Source organism: Phocoena sinus, chromosome 6 (genome assembly GCF_008692025.1).
Source record: "Phocoena sinus isolate mPhoSin1 chromosome 6, mPhoSin1.pri, whole genome shotgun sequence".
Lineage (NCBI taxonomy): Eukaryota > Metazoa > Chordata > Mammalia > Artiodactyla > Phocoenidae > Phocoena > Phocoena sinus.
The window spans coordinates 5325016-5351697 of record NC_045768.1 but is presented as its reverse complement, the minus strand read 5'-3'; the positions used below and the strand labels follow the sequence as shown (position 1 = coordinate 5351697).

At 55.3% G+C, this 26682-nt stretch overlaps 1 protein-coding gene across 1 annotated transcript in view; it reads left to right on the top strand.

The window, feature by feature from the left end:
- LAMC3 (laminin subunit gamma 3) overlaps positions 1 to 24900 on the top strand; it is a 60453-nt gene extending 35553 nt beyond the window's left edge. The window contains exons 12-28 of the mRNA XM_032636317.1: positions 308 to 526; positions 2175 to 2363; positions 5653 to 5898; positions 6745 to 6898; positions 7567 to 7709; positions 8202 to 8380; positions 9737 to 9878; positions 10899 to 11104; positions 11486 to 11562; positions 12770 to 12904; positions 14072 to 14219; positions 15205 to 15354; positions 17524 to 17626; positions 19723 to 19922; positions 20638 to 20784; positions 20878 to 20977; positions 23428 to 24900. Of these exons, the coding sequence (XP_032492208.1) occupies positions 308 to 526; positions 2175 to 2363; positions 5653 to 5898; positions 6745 to 6898; positions 7567 to 7709; positions 8202 to 8380; positions 9737 to 9878; positions 10899 to 11104; positions 11486 to 11562; positions 12770 to 12904; positions 14072 to 14219; positions 15205 to 15354; positions 17524 to 17626; positions 19723 to 19922; positions 20638 to 20784; positions 20878 to 20977; positions 23428 to 23678 (2789 nt within the window). The 3' untranslated portion in view covers positions 23679 to 24900. The remainder of the gene's footprint in view (positions 1 to 307; positions 527 to 2174; positions 2364 to 5652; positions 5899 to 6744; positions 6899 to 7566; positions 7710 to 8201; positions 8381 to 9736; positions 9879 to 10898; positions 11105 to 11485; positions 11563 to 12769; positions 12905 to 14071; positions 14220 to 15204; positions 15355 to 17523; positions 17627 to 19722; positions 19923 to 20637; positions 20785 to 20877; positions 20978 to 23427) is intronic.
- Positions 24901 to 26682: the final 1782 nt, after the last annotated feature.

The following is a 26682-nucleotide window of genomic DNA, read 5'->3' as shown; positions in this document are numbered from 1 at the left end:
CAGGCGGACTCTCAACCACTGTGCCACCAGGGAAGCCCAATAGCAGTCTTTAAATGTACACATCTTTAATAACCAGTGAGAGCGAATGTCTTTCTGTAAAATTCCCAGCCATATCTATTTCTCCTTCTGAAAATTACCTATATTTTCCTTTGCCCTTGGTCTGTTTTTTAAAAATTATAAGTGATCCATGGACTGCCTCTGTATACGTGGGCCAATAACCCTTTGCCTTTTACATATGTGAATAGGAAGATTTGGGGGAGAAACATGTGCATGGAACTCTCTCCTTCTCTCTCTCCTCGATCTGCAGGCCCAGTGTTCCTGACTGAGGTCCGGCTCACGTCGGCCCGGCGGGGACTCTCCCCGCCAGCCTCCTGGGTGGAGACTTGCTCGTGTCCCAGGGGCTACACGGGCCAGTTCTGTGAGTCCTGTGCTCTGGGATACAAGAGGGAGACACCACTGGGGGGTCCCTATGCCAGCTGTGTTCCCTGCACCTGTAACCAGCATGGCACCTGTGACCCCAACACAGGTGAGTCTCCCGGCATCCCCCCCCCCACCCCCGCAAGGCCTCCTGGGCCCACAGAACAGCGAGATGAGTACTGACCTGCACGGGGTCAGCTACTAGCATGTAAGTGATCACGAAAAACAATACTGATAAAATGGTGTCCTCGAGTCCCTCCAAGTGCCAGGCACCTTTTTATATGCTATGTCATTGAATCCTGCAAAAACCCCTGGCAGTGCCGGGGCCATTCCTGTCCCATCTTACAGATGAAGGACCTAAGGTGCAGGGAGGCTGCACGGCCAATAGGTGGCAGAGCTACTCCTCCCACAAGTTCAGTACCAGCTATTCATCCCCACTTGCAGCAGAGGAAACCTGGGGAAAGACCTCGCCCACAGTCACTGGGCAGGAGATGCCCGACAGGGGCTGGACGCTGGTCCCTCACACAGGAGGTGGGAGGGTCAGCACCCTGCTGCCCTCCTGGAGCTGCTGGGGTCTCTGAAAAGGGAATGCCTTTTCTCAGCTGGCAAAGCACAGTAACCTGGGAATGAACCGGCCAGCCAAGATGGGCATGCACCGGCAACATGAGGGGCCTCCCCGCTTCTTGTGCCCGTGGCAGGCATCACTAATCGAGCCAGATGAGACTTCATAGTCCTTCTATGCAGCGCTCCAGGAGAGTTGTCTCTTGAGACGGGACTAGTTTGTCATCCCTCAGAGCCCCTCGCCTTGGCATGACTTCCACCTCCATGTGGGCGAGTCCTCATCTGTAAAATGGGCACACCAGCCACTGCTGTCCACCCTGGATGGGAGGAGGAGTAGTGAGCACGTGGGTGCTGGGCCAAGAAAGCAGGGCAGGTGTGACAGCTCCCCCTGGATGCCACCCCTGCTCCGCTTGTCCGCCCTGCGTCCCCTCTCCTCCTGTTCACCTCAGTCCCTGCTGGGTGCTGCTGGGGGCCTCTGGGAAGTGCTGGTCTTGCTTATCCCCTTCTCGGCCGGGCTTCTCCCTTAGTCCCTGGCAGTGGCTCTGAGAAGACTCCAGATGCTGTGGGGCTGGAGAAGGGGGTTTGCAGAATCCCCTTCATTAGAAACCAGTGGGCAGAGACGGGGGTTCTGTTCTGTGAGACCAGGAAGCCTCTGGAAACCCATAGACCCCCTAAACGGGAGCCTCATGTCAAGGCCAGAATCCTGGATCTGTGTCACTGTCCCTGAAGTTAAGAGGACACGGAGGCTTCAATTAAAAAGATAAAGAGGACACAGGAAGAGGAAAAGGAAAACTGTGACAGCAAATGCTAGCTGTATCGTCAGCTGGTTCGGTTACGGGTTTGGGAATACAAAATAACAATGACGACAGCAATAATGATTGTGTGCAGGGCACTTTGACTGCGTGGCCTCATTGAATCCTGATGAAAACCTTTTGAGGTCAGAGCCATTTATGCCCATTTTGCAGGTGAGGACGTTGAGGCACAGGGGTGCCCAGGTTCACATGATCAGTAAGTGGTGGATGTGAACCTGGGGTGGACACTTCATCCCTGGGCTATGCTGCCTCCACCTTGGAAGTGTTGCCACCCCTTTTCTGCCTGGGACGCGCTCCGTGACCCCCACGGCCAGAAGCCTGCCTGCTGTCTCTGGAGCGTCTGGGCTCAGGCAGTGGTGACCAGGTGCTCGTCTTGCCCCTCAGGGATCTGCCTATGCGACCACCACACCGAGGGCCCGTCCTGTGAGCGCTGCTTGCCAGGTTTCTATGGCAACCCCTTCACAGGCCAAGCCGATGACTGCCAGCCCTGTCCGTGCCCTGCACAGTCGGCCTGCATGACCATCCCAGAGAGCAGAGAGGTGGTGTGTACCCACTGCCCCCCGGGCCAGAGAGGTGAGTGGCTCATGCCCTGGGGCCCTGCCTCTGCCCCGCCTCCAGGAGTGAGTCCTGGGTCTGGAGTGTGACAGATGACGGAGGGCCCAGCTTAGGGGTGACAGGCCTGACCTCTGGGGACACTGAGTCTCGTAGCCCCATAGCCAGGAGCCCGGGCTGAATGGGTTCCCGTCAGAACTTGGGCCACTGAACATACCACGTGGGATTTTGGAAATCCTTATGTCCGGTCCTGGCCCCGCAGAGCCTGGTTTAGTAGCTTAAGACAAAGCTCAGGAATCCGTATTCCTATCAATTTTCCCCCATAGTTAAGGTGGAAAACCTCTGATTGAACTTTCAGCTTTAAAAAAATGTCGTCGTGGGAATTCCCTGACAATCCAGTGGTTAGGACGCGGCGCTTTCACTGCCGTGGGCCTGGGTTCAATCCCTGGTCGGGGAACTAAGATCCCGCAAGCCACGTGGTGCATCAAATAAATAAATAAAATTGTAAACTGTCACCAGATAATGTGTGAAGCAGAAGTGTCCCCATCCCCAGCTCTCTCCCTGTTCCTCATTCCCACTCCAGGACTCAGAGTCATCCTAGGCATCTGATTTTTCTAAAAAAAAAAAGCGGCTTTATTGAGATATTATTCACATACGCTATGATTCACCCATTTAAAGTGTACAGTTCAATGGTTTTTCAGTATATGCCATTATTGACTTTTTTTTAATTTTGGCAAATACGCATAACATAAAATTTGCCATTTTAACCATTTTTAAGTGCACAGTTCACTGGCCTTAAGTACATTTACAGTGTTGCACAGCCATCACCACCTTCCATCCACGGGATTTTTCTTCATCATCCTGAATAGAAACGTCACACCCATTAAATTATTGTTGAACAGTTCTCCCTCCTCACAGCCCCTGCCATCCACCATTCTAGTTTCTGTCTCTGAATTTGACCATTCCGGGTGCCTCATGTAAGTGGACTCAGACAGCATTTGTCCTTTTATGTCTAGCTTCTTTGTTTCTTCTTCCTTCCTTCCTTCCTTCCTTGCTGCGTTGGGTCTTTGTTGCTGCGCGCGGGCTTTCTCTAGTTGTGGCGAGCGGGGGCTACTCTTCGTTGCGGTGCGCGGGCTTCTCATTGCCGTGGCTTCTCTTGTTGCAGAGCACGGGGCTCTAGGTGCGCGGACCTCAGTAGTTGTGGCACGCGGGCTCAGTAGTTGTGGCTCACGGACTCTAGAGCGCAAGCTCAGTAGTTGTGGCGCATGGGCTTAGTTGCTCCGCGGCATGTGGGATCTTCCCGGACCAGGGCTCGAACCCGTGTCCCCTGCATTGGCAGGCGATTCTTAACCACTGCGCCACCAGGGAAGTCCTGTGTCTGGCTTGTTTCACTTGGCATAATGTCCCAAGGTTCCCAGACATCTGGTTCTACATCTAGTACCTGTGGCTGCATCAGGACAGCCCATTATCTTGGTCCTGTCAGATGCCTGCTCTGTTGGGACCACTCTGAAAGCAGCTCCCTGATGGCTAGCAGGACTGGGGAGATGCCCCAGAGCAGGGGTCCCAAGAACGGAGGGAGTGAGGTCCCACCACAGGACCCTGCCCCCTGCCATCATGTTACCCCTTTGTTTCCATAAACTTCCCCACATTTTCTGGCTCCCTACCTGTGGCTTCCTCTGGTCTGCAACATGAGGGGATCCCACTCAGTGAGAGGGTGGACACTTAGAGAAGTTACCCAAGGGAGGATTTTGGGGAAGCAAGCCACTGCTGTCCACAGAGGGAACCCTGGGAAGGCTCCCTGGGGTCGACGTTAGGCCCTGGGGCTTTGTACCAGTTCCTGTCTTTATCACACCAGCATCCTTCAGGTCCCGCCAAAGCCCTCACCCAGACAGTCTGAGCCGGGACTGACCAGGGTCAAGCCCTGATCCCTGCCTGCCTCACTTGTCTACCATCCTGAACCCTTGCAGCTTGCCTCCTACCTGGGAGCTGTCCTCACTTGGTCCCAAGTGGATGGCAGGTTAACTATGGGGACCACATTCTTCACCAGCTTCAATCTCCCCCTTGCCCGTCTTACTTTTTTTTTTTGGCCGCGCTGCACAGCTTGTGGGATCTTAGTTCCCTGCCCAGGGATTGAACCCAGGCCCTCTGCAGTGAAAGCACGGAGTCCTAATCATTGAATTCCCCCCTCTTACTTCATTTCTATTTCAGAGTCTCAAAGCCAGACACTAGCCTCTACCTTGGACTCCATTCAGATTTTTCTTTTCCTTCCTTTTCTCTCTTTTTTTTTTTCACCTCTTCCTTAGTATTCCTCCTCTCCATGTTCAAGGTTGCCTGCCTTTAGTCGCATTAACTTGATTTCAACTGGACCAATGAACTTTGAGGATGCGGGAGCCCACAAGTATCTTTCACCACGACAGTAGCTATTTACCAAGAATGAACTGACACTGCATGAACCACATAGTCCAAGTGTGTCCTTTTATGCCCCATCTGTGTTCAGAGTGAATCTCCCAGGCCATGACCCTCCAGAAGCCTCCTCACACACCTTCTTTTCTGAGACTCACAGTAACCCTGGGGCTGAGAGATGAAGCAGCAGCCCCAGATCAAACCCAGGAAGCAAGGTGGGAGTATGAAATAAACGGTCCAGATGGAGTTCAGAAACCATGAGAAGCAGATAAAGGCAAAGGGGTCAGAAACCGCAAACGAAAAAGCCACCACAGCTGAGGGAGGGAGATGGGGGAGAGGATGAGGTACAGAAGGGTGAAGAGGAGGGTGACAGTGATGTTGAGATGGAGACAAGGAAGATGATGACGAAGGTGATGAATGATGAAGATGACGTCGACAAAGACGATGACGGCGATAATGATGAAGGTGATGGTCAAGGCGCTGATGAAGAGAATGGTGGTGATGATGGAAATGTGGGTGTTGACGTGATGACAAGGAGGGTGATGATGGTGAATGGGTGATAACAGCCACTACTGTGGAGCACCAGCCATGTGCCAGGATCTGTGCTAAGTGCTTTGCACAAGTGATCTCACCAAACCTTCTCAACAGTCCTTTGAGGTAGCTGCCATTATTGTCCCCGCTCTGCAGACAAGGAGCCCAAGTTCAGAGAGGCACGGTGACTTGCTTAAGACCACACAGCCTGCTAATGGCCCAGCTGGGCCCTGGCCCCAGGTCAGACTGACCCCAGAGCCCCTGCTCTGCTCCACAAGGAGACTTGAGGGAGCTCACTTTGGTTCATGCCCAGCCTCACCCTTCATGGACCCAGCGGGCTGGGTTCCTCAATCACACAAGGTTTCTCCTTTCCCAGGGTGGCGCTGTGAGATCTGTGATGATGGCTTTTTTGGGGACCCGCTGGGGCTCTCTGGGGCCCCCCAGCCTTGCCAGCTGTGTCAGTGCAGTGGGAACGTGGACCCCAACGCAGTGGGCAACTGTGACCCCCTGTCTGGCCACTGCCTGCGATGCCTACACAACACGACAGGTGCCCACTGTGAGAGCTGTGAGGAAGGCTTCTACGGGAGCGCCCTGTCCCCTCGGCCCGCAGACAAATGCGTGTGTGAGTACCCCCCTCCCAGACCCACAGGGTGGGACGTGGTGGGCCCCTTCTCCACCAGATCCAGCTGGCTGCTCTGCAAGGCTGTGCGACCTTAGGCAGGTTACTCACCTTCCCTGTTGCCTTGTCAAGAAAGTGTATGGGTTTGCTCTTCTCCGAGGTCTCTCAGCCTTGGGATCTGATCAACTCTGACCCTGTGATTTTTTTTTTTTTTTTCCTGCCCGGATAATTCAGCACTTACCTCACGCTCCACAGTTGGCATGCAAGACTGTCCCAGATGGCCTGCGGCACTCATCATGTTTGTCCTGCCCCTGGGCTTCCTGTCAGGCCGTGCCTCCCCACCGAGATGCTCAGCCCTCTATGCCCTCTCAGAGGGCCACAGCGTGCGTGAGCTCGTGGGAGGCTTCCAGAAGTGCTGCAGGGAGAAGCTCAGTATTTGCCCCAGACTCACTTGCTCCTGAGCCCTTGCTGTATATGGAGCACCCGTCGCCTCTTGTTTTATGGGGCCCAGGAGAGCAGAGACAAGTGGCCCAAAACAGTGGGAACAGAGGTCTGCCCCTAACCCCCAACCAAGTTTCTGGCCTTCTCTCCAGCCTGTGGGGATTCAGGGCAGGCTCAGAAGGGCCATCTGCCACCACGACTATTCTGGGCTGTCTCTCCAAGGACGTAGAAAATGGGCTGAGACTTGAGCCCAGCCCTAGAACCTTTTTTCAGAGACTGCTCAGGAGTCTGAGCTGAACGGGAGTCATCTCTGTGGGCTCCCCATCTTCTCTGCCTCTCCTGGGTCCCCAGAGGTTGAACGGATGATCGGCATGGTTCCCCACCACCCTTTCCTGCTCCCACCCCCAGCCTGCAGCTGCGACCAGGCGGGCTCAGTCGGCGAGCAGAGACCCTGTGACCCAGTGACCGGCCAGTGCACCTGCCTGCCTCATGTGACCGGACGGGACTGTGGCCACTGCAGCCCTGGCTTCTACGACCTCCAGCCTGGCGGGGGCTGCCGGAGGTGGGTGGGGTGAGGCTGTGGGTGCCCTTCCCCTGGGTGTTTCTCCAGGATGGACGAAGTCGCCAGGGAGCCTCCAGAGAGGGGCCTGGCTTGGCATGTGTCGTCCCAGGTCCACTGCCAGGTACACTGTGCCCTGCACTGAAGGGGGACAAAGGGACGGTCCCTTGGGGGTCAGATTCATGGCCCTGCCAACCCAGGCTGCAGGCCAAGAGCAGCCCTAAGGGATGCCCAGGTGGGCAGGGGCTGGTTGGGTCTCTGATTCCCTTCTCGGTAACTCTGTCGCTCTGTGACCTTTTGGGCCACAGCAGCAGCTTAGATACCATCTTTAGGGAGCAGTGGAGAACTCCAGGGAAATGCCCAGTGAAGCAAACAGGTTTCTTCCTGACCAGACTTCTCAGGCCTTTAATATGCTAATTGCATTGTGTCTTTCCAACTGAAGGGTATAGTCCAAATGTATATACGTCCCCATACCTTTTTTTAGGGGGTGGGGGGGGCATTTTATGAGACTGTGCTTTCCAGGGCACAGCTTGAGGGAAGCTGTTTGACATGTGCAGACACAGAGATGGGGCCTTGTCAACAGAGGCGTGATCACCAGCCCTAGCCGGCAGAGGTGGGACTGGGGATGGCCCAGAGCTGGACTCAGACCTGGGCCCCTTCCCTTATCGTAGCTGCAAGTGCCACCCGCTGGGCTCCCAGGAGAACCAGTGCCACCCCAAGACCGGGCAGTGCCCCTGCCGTCCAGGCGTCGAGGGCCAGGCCTGCGACAGATGCCAGCTGGGTTTCTTCGGCTTCTCCATCGAGGGCTGCCGGGGTAAGGAAGCCGGGTCCTTCCCAGGCTGCCTAGAGAGTGAGGCTTCTAGGAAAGAGGACCAACGGGGCAGACGGCCACGCAGCAGGAGAGAGATCAGATACGGGGCAGGTTTTCTTAGAGCAGCCGTGGGAACATGGAGTGAGTGAACAGCACAGAGGACAGCATGGGAGGCCAAGAATCTAGTCCTAGACTCCACTGCTGAATCCCTGTGTGCCTGGGGCCATCAGGTCACCTCTCTGGGCCTCATTTGTTTGGTTAGACTGTGTGGCAGTCCTAAACCTGACTGGTCCTCAGATCCCAGGGGCACTGAAATAACTCAGGCTCTCAGCCGTCACCTCCAGCCTTCTGAATCAGTCTCCCAGGAAGGACCCAGGAATGTACTTGAGCTGCCCACGGGGTCTGAAGCAGCCAGGCGCAAGGGTGCGGGGGACCTGGGGGTTCCAGTGTGGGGTGGCCATCGGGGCACCCAGTGCCGTCTGCCCCGCCCCCTAGCCTGCAGGTGCTCCCCGCTGGGCGCCGCCTCGGCCCAGTGTCACGAGAACAGCACGTGTGTGTGCAGGCCCGGCTTCGTGGGCTACAAGTGTGACCTCTGCCAGGACAACTTCTTCCTCACGGCCGGCGGCACACACTGCCAGGAGTGCCCGTCCTGCTACGCCCTGGTGAAGAAGGAGGTGAGCCCTCCCATCCAGGCCCTGCCCAGGGCCGCCCCACCTTCTGTTCATTTCACACCCCCAATGAGCACCAGCTCTGTGCTGGGCACCGGGAAATGCCCACTTACCCACAGCTCTCAGGCCTTCTAGGACCACCGTCCACCTCCTTCTTGTGCCCACCCAGCCATCTGGCCCAGCCCCACCTCTGCCCTTCCCTGGCTCCTGAGCGGACAGGAGAAAGGTGGCTTCTGTTGCATGTCCTTCCCCACCACCCAGGCCGAGGTCTCACACTTTCTCAAGTTCAATGGGAACGAGACCACAGAAGGCCCTTTGGGGGAGGGTCAGGAGGAAGGCAATGCCCATTATGGGACACAAGTAGTATCTCAGGCAGGGAGGTGGTGTCGTGCAGGGGTCAGGAGCATGACCTCTGGGGTTCCCCTACCCCCCCAACCCTGTTAGTTGTCACATGCCCAGGCAGGTGACAGCCTTGGTAAGTTTCAGTGTGTGTCTCCTACTCCAAAATGAAAACCTGCAGCCCCTTAACCTGAGTCCAGTGATGGTTCTGTAGAAAGATAGGATGGCGTGTGCTGAATATTAGGTACCACTCCCAGCGGTGCCTGGGCCAGCCCCCTAACCAAACCCAGTGACACATCTGCAGGAGAACAGGCGAATAGTCACACCAAGGGGGTAAATAAAGATCATAAGTAGCCTTGTTCAGAGCAGTTGTGTTTCTAATTGAGTGCAGGGTTTTTTCAACCTGATTTTGCCACCCAGTAAGGAATGGAAAGCTTTGCAGGTTTTCAGAGCGTTTTGGACTTTGGAATCGAGGACTGGGCTCGGGACCTGTATCCCCTGCCCCTTAGGGTGGTTACGAGGTGAATGTGAGCTGGTGCGTGGCCAGCGGTCGCTCATACCTGGCTCCTAGCAAGTGCCCCGTAAATGCGTGTATCGTTCATATGATTGAAAGAATGGGGCTAGGAGACGTGCAAAGCACACTCACTCAGCCTGCAAGGATCCTTGCAGGCAAAGCACACTCACTCAGCCTGCAAGGATCACATGCCTGCTCTGTGCCAAGTCCTGGGAACATAGCAAAACAGACAGAAACCCTCCTGGGGCTTCCCTTCCCATCCCTCCCTCAGTAGGGCAGAGGTGTGGTCGGCTGAATGCCAGCAGGTGCTGTGGGTATGAGAAGGGAAGGGACAGCTCCGAGGACAGGGTGGGCACAGTTGGTTCTCAGAGGTCCGGTGTGTGCTTAGCTTTGAGGCCCAGGGTGGGATTGGAGAAGGCAATGCTCGGGGGGGGCAGGCCAGGCTGAGGTTTCCAAGCAGGACTTCAGGCCACCAGCCTCACACACCGTTCCTTCCCTGACCCCTCCAGGCTGCCAAGCTAAAGGCCAGACTGACCCTGATGGAAGGGTGGCTGCAGGGGTCAAACTGTGGCAGGCCCTGGGGACCACTGGACATTCTACAGGGAGAGGCCCCACGGGGGGACGTCTACCAGGGCCACCCCCTGCTGCAAGGTACAGTGGGAGAGCAGAGTGGGAGACTGGGAGTCAGTGGGAGGGGGCTGGCTGGTCAGATACCTCCTTTGGAGCCCTTCAGTCTGACCTCAGTTGGGTTCACCCCTAGGAGAACTCACTTGCTGGGAGAGCCTGTCAGACCTCCCCAGCTAAGTGAGTTCCTCCTGCTATGCAGTCCTGTCATCCCACGGACCTCTCTTTCAACATCCCTCACCCAGTTGTATTTTGTAGCTTTATTAATATCAACCTCTGACTACAGCCTCGGTCCCCATGCCCCCTGCGCCACCTAGACTGCACCCATAAGCTCAGTGAGGACAGGGGGTGGGTTTATTCGTTGAGTCAGTCACTCAACAAATAATCGTTGGGGCGCTGTCCCAGGTGCTGAACAGGTAAAGTTCCTGCCGTCTTTGACTGTTGGCCGTTTTGCTCACTGCTGTATCCCCAGCATAGAAAATAAATGGGTAAATAAGAAAAAAGATTGTCATTAAGTCCACGTGGAATTTGTCCCTGGAACACTGAAATTTAGGAGCATCAAACGTGAATTGCTTATTTTGTTAAATTTCGCCTTCACAAGCACCTGTACTCCTGTAGCAGCCGTAGGTGAGCTGAGCACCTGTTTGCAAGACTAACAAAATAGGGAGCTGTCAGATGCTGTGCATTGAAACTCCCACCCTGAGCCACGCTGCGAATTACAGAGCTGACTCAAGGCGGGTTGTACTGCTGTCTCAGGTTCAGGAATTGTTTGCTGTGGATCTAGAAGGCCTGGATTCCTTCCAGTCCTTCCTGTGTGGCTGACTTTCTGTGTGGGGGACCTTGGGTCATGATTTGCCATCTCTGGGCCTCAGCCTTCGCATCTGTAAAATGGGGAGGCCTTTCCTTTGGAACCAGTGCTCAGGCCTGGTGATGGAGTCAAGCTGTGCCCAGGAGGAGTAGAGGACACAGATGGGGCCCCTTGAAGTTGCAGGCTTTATTGTGAAATCTCGACTGCTCTGTGACTCCTGGACTCTGGGCTTTCTGCAGGGGCCCAGGAAGACTTCCTGGAGCAGGTGACAGGCCTTGAGGGTGCTGTGAAGGCTGCCCAGGAGCAGCTGCAGGCACTGAGCAGGAAAGCCCACTGTGCCCAGGCCAGAGCTGAGAAGACCTGCATCCAGCTGGCAGACCTAGAGGCGGTGCTGGAGTCCTCAGAAGAGGAGATTCTGCATGCAGCCACCATCCTTGCATCTCTGGTACCCCAGGGGACCCCTCCCCAACTCCTCCCCTCTACTGAGCCTGGGGCATGCCCCCGCCCCCTGCCTTGGGAGGCTCAGTTTTTTCATCTGCAAAATAACGGTCACACAGTGCCTCCTCTGCCGATTCAGTGCGATAATATTTGCAAAGAACGAGCCGTATTCCAAGTAGACAGTGAATGCCCAGCAAGTGGTAGGCGTCGTTATTGTTATTTCCAAGCTCTAGGGCTCTGCCCACTGGATGCTGACTTTGTAGCTGGCTCTGAGCGTTTATGAAATAAGTGGCATGGCCCAGGTCTGCCCAACAAGTTAGCCAGATGTGGGCCCTGCCCTTCAGGGATGGACCATCAGTTTCCTCCTATTTCTCTCTCTTCTCTAAAGGCGATGCCTCAGGAAGGGCTCGGCCAGCCCACCAACTGGAGCCATCTGGCCATAGAGGCCCGTGCCCTCGCCAGGAGGTGAGCCCCCATGCCCTGGGAGCATGGTGAGGTCCTGGCCACACAACCATGAAGGGAGCCCAGCCCTTCTGCTGGGGGCTTCCAGGGTCAGGGCCAGCCCCATAGGTATCCCCACCCCGGGAGTTGGAATCACTTGAGTACAGAGCTGAAGTGACATCGCCATGGGAAGGAGAGGTGTGCAAGGATGGCATGAGATGCAGGGGTCGGGGTGGGGGTCTGCCGACATTGGTCGCCTGAAGGCATCTGAGAGCCTTCACTGGCTTTTTTTTTATAACAGCTTTACTGAGATATAATTCACATGTCCTGCAAGTCAACCAGTTCAAGTACAGTTCAGTGGTTTTCAGTGTATTCACAGAATCGTGCAACCATCTCCGCAGTCAGTTTTAGAACAGTTTCCTTACCCCAGAAACAGGTACCCATTAGGCGTCGCTCCCCATTCCTCTTCACCCTCCTCAGCCCCTGGTAACCACCAATCTACTTTCCGTCTCTATAGATTTGCCAATCTGGACGTTTCATATAAATGGAATCATACACATGGTCTTTTGTATCTGGCTTCTTTCATACAGCAAAATATTTTCAAGGTTCATGGCTATTGTACCATATATCAGTACTTCATTCTTTTTTACAACTCAATAATGTTCCATTGTACCAATATGCCACATTTTGTTTATCCAGTCATCCGTCGATGGACATTTGGGTTGTTTCATCCACTGCTTTTAAGAAGCAGCTTAAGATTCTAAAGACACAAGCTCTGAAGCAATTTGTCCCTTTAGCTGTACTTTAGGGACTGTAGGCCCATTTTACAGATGAGAAAAGAGACTCAGAGAAGTAAAGTGACTTGCTTAAGGACACGGGGTTAGAAGTGATAGAGCCAGACTCAAACCCAGGCTGTCTTTTCTGTGCTCTCTTTATTAGGGTAACCATATAATTTATTGTCCAAGCTGAGATTTTATGTGTGATCAAAGGCCCTATTATTTATTATGCCAGGACAACAGGCATAAACCCTATATAACAGGAGCGGGGGCACGGGTCCCCTTCCCATCAGTCTTCACTGTGCGTCAGGCAGAGGGAGGACAGGAGCCTGGTACCCGTGGCTGTACTCCCTTTGGGACAGCAAGAGGCCCATGCGGTGGCGGGGGGTGGGGGGTGGGCCCGGGCCCGCTCTGTGTCAGCCCCTGGTGATGGTCGGACGGGTGTTGTCATACAGTCACAGGGACACCACCACCAGGATTGAGGCCACTGCTCGGAGGGCCCTGCTCACCTCCAACAGCAGTTATGCGCTTCTCTGGAGTCTGGTGGAGGGGAGAACAGCCCTGGAGGCCCAGCAGGAGCTAGAGGACAGGTGAGGAGACCTCCCAGGTGTGGGTAGGAACTTGGGTTGGCTTCCTGAAGCCGGCAGGGCCTGGTCAGAGGCTGCTGGTTCCAGAACCGGCTTCCTTCCCTGAGTCCCGATGTTCTTTAGGGTGGGGTGTGATGCCTAGGGTCTTAGGCCTGCTTGGGGGTGCGATAGAGGAACCCACTCACGCCGGGGTGCAGCTTAGCCTCTGGAGAGAAGGAACGAGAACCTAAACAAGGAGGCCCCAGATCTGCTCCTCCTCGGCCCCCTGAAGCTCCCCTGCCCCTCCCCAGACCCCTGGGGAGCTCCTGTCAGGCACCAGCTTTCTTCTTGGCCTCTGCTTCTCTGCTGTGGGTGGCCCTCTTGTATCCAGCTCATTCAGAGGGTCAATGGAGACCCACAAACGTCTCACTGAGCCCAAGTGGATTTCCTAGATGAGAGAATCTGATTGGCCCAGCTTGGGTCAGGTGGCCAGTCCTGAGCCAATCGGTATGGCTGGGTGGATCACATGACCCACTCCCAGGGGTGGGGGGGCTGGCTTTCTGTAGAGGGATAAGGGATGGGAGGCACCCTGGGGACGGGGGGGGGGGGGGGGGGGGGGGGGGGGGGGGTGGTGGTCCAGCAGTACCCATGGTAGGGGGAGCTGGGTGGGGCAGGGTGTGGACAGCTGGACAGGAAAGCTGTCCTGGTTGATTGATTACAGCATTTCAGGGAGAAAGGGCCCCAGAACAGTCGTACAGCCCAGAGATCTCCATTTACCTGGAGAGCAACATGCTCAAGGTCCCTCAGGGGCATCAGGGCCTGGGCCGCTATCCCTCCAACAACACCGGGCATTTTCCTCTTCCTCATTCACCCAGAGGAGCCAAACATTTGCAAAACATGTGATTCTCAAGTGGAAACCAAGCGGGAGCTCCTTCAGAAAAGCGTGATTGAATTCAGTGAATGAGGAAACAAGAATGCAGTCCCTCGGCTGCCTTCCCCATTCATTAGACAGCTGCCAAGCAGCCAGTTTCCGAGGCCAGCTGCTGGGTACCGACTCCGCAGACGGCAGTTCTGCCCGGGAAGTTGCCAGAGCCCCTTCGACCGGGAGCTCCACTGGGGGGGCCGGGACAGCAATGGGGAGGGATGGCCTGCGTCCTGCTCCTGGGCCATCCTGCCTCTGTCTCCTCCCAGGTACCAGGAGGTACACGCGGCCCAGAGGGCGCTGGGCACGGCTGTGGCAGAGGTGCTGCCCGAAGCTGAGAGGGTGCTGGCCGCCGTGCAGCAAGTCGGCGCGGATGCAGCCCAGCGCCTGGCCTCACCGGCTGCCCCTGCAGCACCGGTCAGCTCAGCTGTCCTTGACGCTCTGCATACGGCGGTTGTGAGGGAGAACGTGGCAGCTGGGAAACCAGGGCGGCCCAGGCAGAGGCAGAGGGCGTGGCTTATTTCTAACTCCCTAGCAGTTGATTTAAAGATCTCAGCCAATCTTTGTTGTTGATTATAATGATAATATCAAGGCCGAGGCCTCTCCTTCATCACAGTGGCATTGGCAATGACACCAGACGGACGTGGGGCCAAATCCCAGCTCCGCCACTCTAGCTCTGTGACCTTGGCAAAGGACTTCCCATCCCTATGCCTCGGTTACTTTGTCCGTCTGTCGGCTAGAGCTCACGCATTTGGTTATTTCAGGCCTGCATCCATGAGGGGCTGGAGGGGATTCGTGAGCAATGCCCTCATCCTCTGTGTGCCTGTCACCCTATGCTGTTTACCTCTGGATAAATCAGCTCATCAGGCCTTCTCAGTAATCCTGAAATTCCAAAACTTGGGAGCTAAACTTTAAAAAAAAAGACTAAACTTATAGAAATGCATCTGGGGCCCAGCCTGCCCAGGACTGACGGCTCCCAGGCTGTTTGATCCTCCCACTGTGTGTGAAGAAGGAAAATGTAGGTGGTGACATGTTTGGCCCTGAGCACTGCCCCAGATACTGCTGAGGGCGTTAGGTAATAAGAAGTCCCCGCAGGAAATTCTGAATTCAGAAGTACGTCCGGCCCCAAGGTTTCAGCTAAGGGATTGTGAGCCTGGGGAAAGAAACACAGGTCCGGGAGGTTAGCCGAGTCTGCGCTTCTAGAAATTGCTGGTGCTAGAATCAGACCTCAAGTGAAGCTTCCCCAGTCTGGCTTCTCTCGCCCTGGCCCCTCTGCTTCTTAGGGTCCACGTGCAGCCCTGCCCCCCCACGGTCCCTGCCCCTGGGCTTCTCCCACCCAGTAGAGGACCTGCCCCTCGGACCTTCCCATCAGGCCTTGTCTGAGCCCTCCATCTCCCGGCAGCCTCAGAAGTCCCAGGCCAGGACCCTGGGCCTGAAGGTGCAGGCCCTGGAGAAGACGGTCACATCGAGAGAGCGCGTGGTCACCGAGGCTGCCCGGGCCCTCCAGGCCACCGCCCAGGCCGTGCTGCACAAGACAGAACCCCTTACGCAGGTGGGCTCTTGTCCTTTGAGGCAGCACCTGGAGAAAGTTGGGGCTGCCCCAGGCATGATCTGGGCTCAGGGGTTGCAGGGGGAGGGAAGGGCAAAGACCAGAAGTAGTTCTTTCCACCCCTCCAGTGCCTTCCCCCAAATTCCAGAGAACCTCAGTTAGCTCGTGCCAAGGCAGGAGGTCCTGATTTCCCAAGAAGGAGTAAAGGTGTGAGAGGAGGCAGGATGGACAGACAGACAGAGCCACGCCCACCACCCTTACTCAGTGTTAATTACAGCTGGGATGGGTCTCATTCACTTATTCTTGCATTCATTAGTTCACTTGCCAGATATTTCAGCGAGCACATACGTTGCTGTAGTGCGAAACCCCACTGTTTGGCATTTACAACCCAGGAGGGGAGGCAAGCCTAAATAGTCAGGGAATTCAAGAATCATGGAGTGAATTGAGCCCCAACCAGTGGTTTCCAACCTATTAAAGTATAAGCACCCCTTCAAGTGTGTTTTTTTTTTTAACTTTCCATCTTTCATCTAGACTTAGAAAAAGGTTGTGAAGAGAGCACAAAGAAGTCCCATATACCCTTCACGCAGATTCTCCTTCTGTTAATGTTTTACCCAGCCACCTTACAAGGATCAAAATAAGGAAATCAACATGATATATATAATACAATGAGCTAATATACAGACCTTTTTCAAATCCCAGCAGTGGCTTATCCCGTAGCCATCTTTTTTTTGCGGGGGCGGGCACGGAAGATCTTAGTTCCCTGACCAAGGATCGAACCCGTGCCCCGTACAGTGGAAGAGCAGGGTCTTAACCGCTGGACTGCCAGGGAAGTCCCCTGTATCCATCTTTATTTTCCTTTTAAAGACAAGAAACAAGGCAGAAAGCTGTTGCCTGCATCCGAACAGCTGGGCCTGGTGCCTGTCACATACTGGGAGACCTGTGCTGTGTCAGGGCCCCCTGGGGTGGTACCCATTGATTTAGTCCATCACCCTGGTCTGGGGCACAGATGAGGCCACAGCAGAGTCAGGACCAGCCCCTAGTGCGCAGTGCTCCAACACAGGGCCTCCCACCTTCCTCTCCCATCCTGCTAGGCATTTGGAGTAAGACTTAAGACACAAGGGGTCCCATGGCAGCATCTCGTGGCTCTTCGAACCCACACGATTGCGACCTCCCTGGCGGTCCAGTAGTCAAGACTCCTCCTTCCAATGCAGGGCATGCAGGTTCCATCCCTGATCGAGGAGGTAAGATCCCACATGCCTCACAGCCAAAAAACCCGAAGTATAAAACAGAAGGAGTATTGTAACAAATTCAACAAAGACTTTACCAAAAGAATTTTTTTAGACCCCGCATGACTGATGATGGATTGAAATTCACATCACATAAAATTACCCGTTTGAAAGTGTACAACACAGTGGCACTTAGCACATTCCCAGTGTTGTGCAATCACCACCTCTGTCTGGTTCCAAAACATTCATCACCCCAAAGGGCGACTGCTTACACCCATTAAGCTCTTCATTCCTCCCCCCTGCCCCAGCCCCTGGCGACTGCCCATCTGCTTTCTGTCTCTATGGATTTTCCTATTTCAGACATTTCATATAAATGGAATCGTGCCATATGTGACCTTTTGTGTCTGGCTGCTTTCACTTACCGTAATATTTTCTAGGTTCATCCACATCGTAGTATATATCAGCACTTCGTTCCCTTTCGTGGCTGAATAATATTCCTTTCTGTGGATACACCACATTTTGTGTATCTCTTCATCCATCAAACCCGTATTCTTTAAGTATCCAGCCTTTTTTTAGTGGCAACGGGGAAGAAACTAATTTTCTGTGAGTAAAAGTTGTCTAATAAACAGATTCTCGACTTCACATCCTCTGGCTGAGACGCAGCAGCATTCTGACAAGAAATTTTCAGTTGTCCATCTCTTTTAGTTCTTAGGTTCCAGTTTTCCTCGGAGCTTTGGTGAGACAGGTAACTTCTTGGGAGAGATATTCAAGGTTTAATATTGGTATAATAAAACAGATCAGATGTTCCTGGTAAACAGTATAATTCAGTGTCAGAGTTTTGGTGATGTTTTGGGACCTTGTACATGTGGGTTTGGTGCCCACCTGACCCCTCTCTGCCCAGCACACCTCCAGCATCACCTAACCAGACTCTCTCTTCTCTCTCCAGCTGCACCGGGAAGCCAGAGCTGCTCTGACCCGGGCTTCCTCATCTGTCCGGGCTGCCATGGTGACTGTCACAGGAGCCAGGACTCTGCTGGCTGACCTAGAAGGTATGTGTGCCCTGCTTAGCCCCAGGCTCATGGATGCACAGATGCCCATGACAGACACCAGGGCAGGCTTGGCTGCAGAGGACAGAAGTCCAGTCATGTGGGCATAAGCCAAGGAGACCATTCCCTCTGCCTCTAAGGACCTCCCTCTCCTGTGGCTGCTTTGTCCCTCCCCATCTCACATGCCACTCACCAGGTTCTTGCCTACGTGGCCGTCCATCATCAGACCACACACGCAGAGCCCCTCAGGACCAGATGGGAAGAGAATCTGATGCCATCAGCTGTCCATCCCTGATCTAGGCCACTCTGGCTGGGAGTCTGGTTACCTGGTACAAATATGGCTGCCCTGGTCCAATGTCCAGTGGGGCTATGGGCAGGGATGCAGCGTTTCTCTTTAGAACGTGGGTTGATGGGTTGATGCCAGTACAGGTCTCTTTTGAGCTGTAGGAAAATGAGGCCAAGTGCCCCCATTTTACAGTCGGGTAGACCAAGAAAGGAGATTTTACTGAATGAAATGTGGAACAGCCCCTAGCCTGCAGCTGCTCTGCCAAGAGAGGATCTGTGTTCAAATAAGTTTAGGAAATGTCACGTGCTATAGATCCCCCTGAGGCCTTGCAGTGCACACCAGAGAATATTAAAGGCTCTGAGAAGTCCTTCAATAAGGAAACCGGGTTCACTTTATGTAAACTTAATTTCCCCTAGCATTTATCAACACCCTGTAGAATTAGGGCTCCCCAGTGTGCACTTTTTTCTTTTTTTTGGCTGTGTTGGGTCTTCGTTGCTGCGCACGGGCTTTCTCTAGTCGTGGCGAGTGGGGGCTGCTCTTCGTTGCGGTGCGCGGCTTCTCACTGCAGTGGCTTCTCTTGTTTCAGAGCACGGGCTCTAGGCGCGAGGGCTTCAGTAGTTGCAGCGCGTAGGCTCAGTAGTTCTGGCTCGCGGGCTCTAGAGCTCAGGCTCAGTAGTTGTGGCGCACGGGCTTAGTTGCTCTGCGGCATGTGGGATCTTCCTGGACCAGGGCTCGAACCTGTGTCCCCTGCACTGGCAGGCGGATTCTTAACCACTGTGCCACCAGGGAAGTCCCCCCAGAGTGCACTTTAAGAAATGCCAATTTTGTGTACAGGAAGCAAAGTAGATCTAACTTTTGGATTATCTTCATAGAATGATTATGTAGTATTATGTCCCTGGATATTAGAAGGCTTGATTCTTTTTTTTTAAAAATATTTATTTATTTATTTATTGGCTGCATCGGGTCTTGGTTGCAGCCCACGGGATCTTTCGTTGCGATGCGTGGGCTTAGTTGCCCCACGGCATGTGGGATCTTAGTTCCCCGCCCAGGGATCGAACCCACGTCCCCTACACTGGAAGGTGGATTCTTAACCACTGGATCACCAGGGAAGTCCCCTTGATTCTTTTTAAATTTTGACTTTGTCTACTATAATCAGTACTCCTTAGGATAAATTTCCCTTAGAATTTTATCTGAAAGGAAATGAAAAAGTCTCTCTTTCTATATAGAAGGAAACTACTTCTTATTAGATAATAAAAACCTATGTGAATTGTAGAATTTCTCTTTTTGTCTTGGCTGCTAGGGGCTAAAAGGTAAATAGTGCATTTGGTACCTGCACCGTCACTACCCTAGTTTTCTGGCACTTCTCACCTTTCATCATCCCTCTAGTTACATATGGCCTTTGGTTTATCATTTTAATGGTCCAGTTTTTGGTCTGTTCATCACGATAAGCTGCCTCAAAGCCTATTTAGAAATGCGTGGTATGTAAAAAACAAAGAACTTAATGGATCTTGCTGTGTACTGTGCTATAGCTCCCATCTCTACCACTGGCCCAGGCATTGACCACCATGCAATTCTGTGACTTTAGTAAGTATCATAATATAACATGAATCTTTACACTCACAGGGCAGTATGTCTCACTCATTTGTTTTCCCTGGGTGAGCCTGAGAAGTTTACACACAGATCTTGTGCATCTCATACCTCTGCTCCCGTTGTCCAAGGGTCCGGGGTTGGTCAGACATCTGGCAGTGACCACCCAATGGGCTCTCCAGGCATGAGCCCAGCCCTCCTGACACAGCCTCGGTTGGCTTTACAGGAATGAAGCCAAGGTTTCCTCGGCCCAAGGACCAGGCCGCACTGAGGAGGCAGGCAGCCATCGTCCAGGACAGGCTCCTTGCAGAGTCCAAAAAGAAGACCAGGCAGGTGGAGAGGATGCTGGGAAATGCGGCATCTATCTCCTCCAGTGCCAAGAAGAAGGGCAGGGAAGCCGAGCTGTTGGCCAAGGACAGTGCCAAGGTCAGGGCCACGGATGTGACTCCAGGGGCATCCCTGCCTTCTGGGCGTGTGGGAGGCCTGTCATAGAAGAGGTGCCCTTCTGTAGGGTAAACGCCCCTTCTGTATGCAATGCTGAATACTCTGCACTTACTAAGGGGTCCCAGGCTCTGAGCTCTGGAGCTTCACGCGGGCGACCCTGTTGATTCCGCATGAAATAGATGTCACTGCTGTCCCCATGGGACAGGTGAGGACCCTGACGCCCAGCCCAGTTCAGTAACTTAACATAACCAGGACTCACACCTCGGTCTGTTTGGCTCTACTCCCTAAACTTCTAGACTTTTCTTGTTTAATTCGGGCCAAATTTGAACCAATAGGCGTCTTCCCAGCACCGTCGCTCAGGGCCCAAGTGAACTGCCTCTACAGCTCCCTAGAGACAGTGCTGGATTGAAGGAGTCCCCAGGCTTGGTTTCTGGTCCCGCCATTTTGATTGTGGCCAGCTCCTCCTCTCTGCACCTCTGTTTCCCCATCTGTAAATTACTGGAATTGCTCCTCTCGGGGGAGATGGGTAGTGTCCAGCAATCTGCACTTTGCCGGCATCTGGTACACAGCTGTTGAATGAATGAATGATCTAGTGCATGATCCATGACCGCTGGGCAGGGCGGTTACCCTTTACCTCTAAAAGGAACTTCTCCACTCACACTCCCCTCCCTGCTGCTGCCGCCCACCCCGTACGTAGCTCGCCAAGGCCTTGCTGAGGGAGGGGAAGCAAGAGCGCCGCCGGGCTGGCCGGCTCTCTAGCCAGACGCAGTCGATGCTCCAACAGGCCTCCCAGCAGGTGCTGGCCTCAGAAGCACGCAGACAGCAGCTAGAAGCAGCTGATCAGGTACGTGTGCTGAGACCCCAGCACTCCTTCTCCTGTGGTCCCGGGAGCCAGCCAGGAGCCGCTCAAGCTTTTCTTCCCCTCCCCCCCCAAAAGGTGGGTGCCGGGCTGAGCGAGATGGAGAAGCAGATCCGGGAATCACGCACCTCTCTGGAGAAGGACATCAAAGCCTTGTCGGAGCTGCTTGCCAGGCTGGGTAAGGAGACCCCAAGACCGGGCCCTGGCCCCCTGGGTCCACGGTGCATCTCCAGGATCTTCCTGGGAGGCCCCGTCCTGGGGAAGCTTGCCTCCTAGCCCTCCTGTCCGTGGCTCCCCCTATCCCGAGCCTTGTGCTCAATGACAAGCATTTGTAACCGCTCCAGGGCCCCCGGGGCGAGGCAGGGATGGTGTCCAGAAGCATGCTCACTTCGTCCTCCAGGGGCTGCTAGTCAGGAGGAGAGGAGAGACACAGAACACTCACCACCCACAGAACACCTGTAGGTACCAGGTGACTAGGTCCTCCCTCAGTGGTGGAGGGTTTCAGAGAAGGAGAGAGAATGTCACAGAAGCAAGTCTGGCATCGAGGATCAGGTGCTGGTTTGGAATCAGAGAGACTGGCATTCAAGTCTGGCATTTTCCCTTCCTTGGCTGTGAGACCTTGGGAAAATCACTCCACCTCTCTGAGCCTCAGTTCCCCCACCCGGGAAATGGGAGTAACGGTGGGGTAGTTTCGAGAGTGCTTTCCACACTGTGCGTGATGAGACAGTAAATCGTGAAAGGGACAGCCCCCAAGACGTGGAGCCCTCAGAGCAGGGGCGAAGGGACAGTGTCAGAGCAGTTAGGCTGAAATGAGCAAGCAGTTTTAAAAGTTGGGGTAGAATACACAAAACATAAAATTTGCCATTTTAGCCACCTTTCAGCGCACAGTTCAATGGCATCAGGCACAACCTCCACCTTATCGTACAGCCGTCGCCACCATCCATCTCCAGAACTTTCTCATCAGCCCAACATGAAACCTGCCCCCATTATACACAGACTCCCCATTCCGCCCTCCCCCAGCCCCTGGCAAGCCCTGTTCTACTTTCTGTCTCTGTGAATTTGGTACTGTAGGCACCTCACCTAAGTGGAACCATATAGTGTGTATACTTTTGTTACCGGCTTGTTTCGCTTAGTGTAACGTCCTCAAGGTCCATCCATGTAACAGCGTGCATTTCGGTTACCATGATCGATAAGACAAGGAAGAATCACCAGATTCTGCATTTTGCCTGGATGCCAGGCTCCACTAAGCTCTTCACACACATGATCGTATCTCATTTGAACTTTCGAGGCAAGGATCCCTGGGCTCTCGCTATTTTGCAGATGAGGAGACTAAGGCACAGAGAATTTAAATGATGTGCCCAGGGTCCCCCAGCCAGTCAGTGGAGAGGCTGCGGATCACGCTCAGGTCTGACCGATTCAGAGCGCCCGCTCGTAGCCACAGGTCTATACCCGCAAGAACTCAGCTCACTGGACACGATGCCCAGCATGAAACAAACGCTCTGTGTGGGTAAACCACTCTGGCCGTTGTCGTTGTCATTTATTCTCTCACGTCGGCACTATGCCTGACTCGGGGGTGCGGGAGTGACCACGCACACCTAGACCCTGTCCCCGTCCCAGGAGACCCAGCTGGGCAGTTAGAGTGGAGGCTGTAACCTCCTCAAAGGCCAGGCTGTTTGGACTTTCCCGTGGATGGTGGGACCTCTCCGAGTCTTGGCTGGGAGCAGGGCCTGCCCGGCAGCAGGGCTCAGCTTCTCTCTGCTTCTTCCTGCCCCGGGTCTCAGCTCTTGGCAGTCGCCTGTCCTCCAAACCAGCCTTCATTGCCCAGGAAACTCAGGGCCATGGGGAGCCCTGGGGCCCAGGGGGGTCCTGTGGGATTCGAAGGCATTGAGGATTTGTTTCTGTGACTCCAGCACTCTCCCACCTGGCTCAGCTGTCTTTCCATTGAATGCCACCTTAGTGACAAGGTGACAAAGGCCAGGTGGGGGAGACAGCCCGTGGACTCCGTGCCACCATCACCAAGTTCATACATGAGCACCCGGCCCCACCCCCTCGTTTTACACTTGGAGAGGCTCCTCCAGGAAGTCCTAACGTGTGCTGGGCCAGGACTGGAACCCTGCTGCCTGCTGCCCAGGCCTGCAGCCCCTCCCGCCCCGTCTGCCTCACCCACCCTCATTCTGATGCCAGAAACCTTTCTTTTCACCCTGATGTCCCCGCATCCTGGCCCACAAGTGCCATCTGTTAAGTGTGGGCTCTCAGTGAATTGAAATAGTGTGTGGGAGCAGCAGGCATTATGGGGCCTCTCCCACTCACACTGCTTTACGGATGAGGAAACTGGGTCTCAGGACTCACCCAAGGCCTTCATTTTTCAACGGTAATAGTAATACCAACAACAAAAATTAACAGTTGCCCAGTGCCACCCAGGGGGAAAGTTCCGGGGTCTGCACATAAGCCCGGTAGGGTGCCCAGGCCAGGCCCTTACCTGCCTCACCACGCCGCCCTCTCGGTCCCTTGCCTCCTGGTAGATCGTGGGCACTCGGAAACCTGGAGGGTTTGGGCTGGGGAGGGCTTCTGGGGATGGGGCCTGCAGGGGAGCCAGCCCACCCTGAGGCTGTCCGTGCCCCTCCACAGGATCACTGGACACCCTCGGAGCCCCCGCCCGGGCCCTGAATGAGACCCAGCGGGCGCTGGAGCGCCTGAGGCTGCAACTGGGCCCACCAGGGGTGCTGCCAGGGAAACTGAGGCTCTTGGAGCAGGAGTCTGAACAGCAGCAGCTGCAGATCCAGAGCTTCGAGAGCAACCTTGCTGAGATCCGTGCTGACAAGCAGAATCTGGAGGCCATTTTGCATAGCCTGCCCGAGAGCTGTGCCAGCTGGCAGTGAGGGCTGCCCGGACCCATGGTGCCCCCGGCCCAGGGCATGCACGCCCGCCACAGGTGCGCCATGCAGGCACACTGCCCAGATCCTGCTGCCGCGTACCCTCCCGAGTCTGTGCCTACACCCCCTCCACACCGGCAGGAGTGAGTGTGCATTCAGAGCTCACCCAGGCGGCTATGGTGTGCACACACCCATCGGTGTGCTCTCCCACCCCATACACACACACACACATGCACAGGTACGTGTGGACACGTGCCCGCGTGTGCAAGTCCATCCATGTGTGGTGCCCCCCTCTGGATGCTGGGGGTGTTTTATGTTATGTTATGTTATGTTATGTTATGTTATGTTATGTTATGTTAAATGCCCTGTGACACTGACATACTCAGGCAGCGTTGGTACCTGGGAGGCTGGGACCGGGCAGGGTCGGGGGGCCATCCGCAGAGATCCAGGGCGGGTTCAGCAAGAGCCAGAGCCCCCAGTCCCAGCCCTGCCGTCTGTCCTGCAGCCCCCTGACCAGTGTGTCGCCCGCCACGAACACCCAGCAGCTCTGCGTAGCTGAGGGAGCAGGCAGGTCAAAAGACACAGGATTCTGGGGGGTTCTCAGCAGAGGAACCTGAGGCCCAGGGCTCCTGGGGCCGTGGTGCAGCCTGCTAGGCCAGCCGGGCCGTGGCCCACCCATGCAGGGGTATCTTTGGCTTTGTGGAATACTTCCTTCTCAAGATCCTGGGACTGGGTCAGACTCACTGAAGGAATCACCTGCTCCAGGCCCGGTGCCCCTTTTGGGCCATGGCCTCGTGACCTGAGGGGGCCTGGGTCAGGGGGCTCAGACAGGTCGCTTGGATCTTCCCTTTGTGACCCTGCCAACCCTGGCTGGCCTTTGACCGATCGACACTTCCCAAACTGGCCCTGCAGCCCTGGGGCCCCATCTGCCACATGGGAGGCCCTGCTGGGCGTGGAGGCCTGGCTGCCTTTCTAACCTGTCAGGCTAGGGTCTCCCCCTGTGGCTAGGCCCTGCCCAGGGTTCCCGGCGTCTCCTCCTGGCACTCCTCCCCTTTCCCGGGCCCTCTTCCAGCAGACTGCGGGGCCTTGGCACTGGGAGGATGGGTGCCTCGGGGGGCCCAGCCCCTTCCCAGCGTTCTTCCTGTCCCCCAGCAGGGGTGACAGGCAGCACAGACCATTTCTGTTTAACCAGCTCTGTTTAACGTGGCAATAAAGGACCCCTTTACTAGCTGGTGGTGTGCCTTTGGTCCTCCGGTGCCGGTCGGCAGCAGGATCCCCGGTGTGGGTGCGGACTCACCGCCTGGCTGTGGGTGCACATCCCTCCCCCAACCAGTGAGTCAGTGGCAGAGGGTTCAGTGATTCTTCTTGGCCCACATGAGGTAGAAGGAAGGTGACAAAGCTGAGCCCATCGGCTTTGCCAGTGTCTTCCCGCTGGGGGGACTCTGCTGGGGTCCTGCAACCCCAAGCATCTGCCCTGTCCTCTCTGCTCCAGGGGGCTTATTAGGCAAAGTCTAGGGCCCGGGGGAGTTTGAGGGGTGGGGTACAGAGAGGTCCTCAGGTGACCTCCGGCTCAGGCTGGAGACACCGAGGCAGGAAAGGAACTCCAAACCAGTGTCCAGCAGCGCAGAAAGGCTCAGGGAGGGACACCAGTGAGGAGAGGAGGAGGGCTTAGGGCCAGGCCTCAAAGGGTGGGGAGACAGCGGGGAACATTCCAGGCAAGAGGGCGGGCAACAGCGCAGCATTTGCAGGGTAGGGGCCTGGCCCGCACGGGTCACTCCAGGAACTCGGGTCGCGGGCGGGATTACGGCATATGCTCAGTCAGGGCTCTTGACCACGAGGCCTGCCCCCCTCCCGGGTTGGTTTAAGCAGAAAAGGGGAGTTCGTTGGGAGGACTAGGGAGAGTCTCCTGGAATCCTGGGGTAGGAAGGGCTGCCAAGGCTCCGAGATGGTCAGGGGCCGGGGGCTTGCCTCTCCCTTCCCTCCCGCCCCTCCCCTTGGTCTGTGCCTCTGCTCTCTCTGCGTTTACTTTGTTTCCTTCTCTCTGCAGAGCAGCTTTCTTTGCTTTTCTTGTGCTGATGGAAGAGAATGTCCCCACTGCCCCCACCTGGACCCACCATGGCCCCCATGTTTACTTGTCATCAGGTCAAAAGCTTGGCAGAGACAAGCTGGAAAACTGACCTGATTCCAGCTTCCCAGGAGGGACCAACCCAGCTTAGGCCGGGTCCCCCCCCTACTCCTGTTCAGAAAATCAAGGGTCTCTGGGTCCAAGGCCATATAATGAGAGCTGGGCTGTGCCTTCCCCACCCCCGCAAACTCACTGGGGGAGAGCATTCAAAGAAGAGGTGCGCTCCTCCACGGAGAAACTGAAAACCGAGGCCAGGGGTGGGGGGGTGACGTGATGCACGTCAATGACCCAGGGAGTAAGCTGGAAGGTTTGGGAGGGAGGACGGGGGTGGGGAGGCCAAAACGGGAGGTTGCTGCTCTATTGTGAGTTCAATGATTGATGTCTGGTGTAAGTGGTGTCAAGGAGATGGGGGTGCTTTGCAGACCTCTGGGGCGGGGTCTGATGCCCCCAAACCCTCTTCCCTGTTACCCAGCTTCTCTGCTGACAGAGGCACACAGCTGTCCTGATGCCTGCTCTTGGCCTTAAACCTTTCTCTGCTCAAGCCGTGGGGGGCTCAGCAAGGCCCAGTCTCAGCATCCCCAATGGGTGGAGAACAGGCTTCCTCTCTGTTCCGCGGTGACATACCTCAGACCTGACATCTCGTGACTCATGCAGTCCAGTCACGCTTCGGGTGTAGAGAGCCACTCTCTGGCCCCAGAGGTGGGGCTGTGGCTGGGTGGAATGTGGCAGCTGCTGAACATCTGGCTAGCAATGCAGCCCAGCAGCTGAGCAGTTGAAGATGGGGTGGCCTCTGCCCTGCAGAACCGGTGACTGGGGCCAGCCAGCCCAGGGCAACAGGCTCTCTGAGCCTGAACCAGGCTCAGAAGTGCATTATGAGGGTCCCAT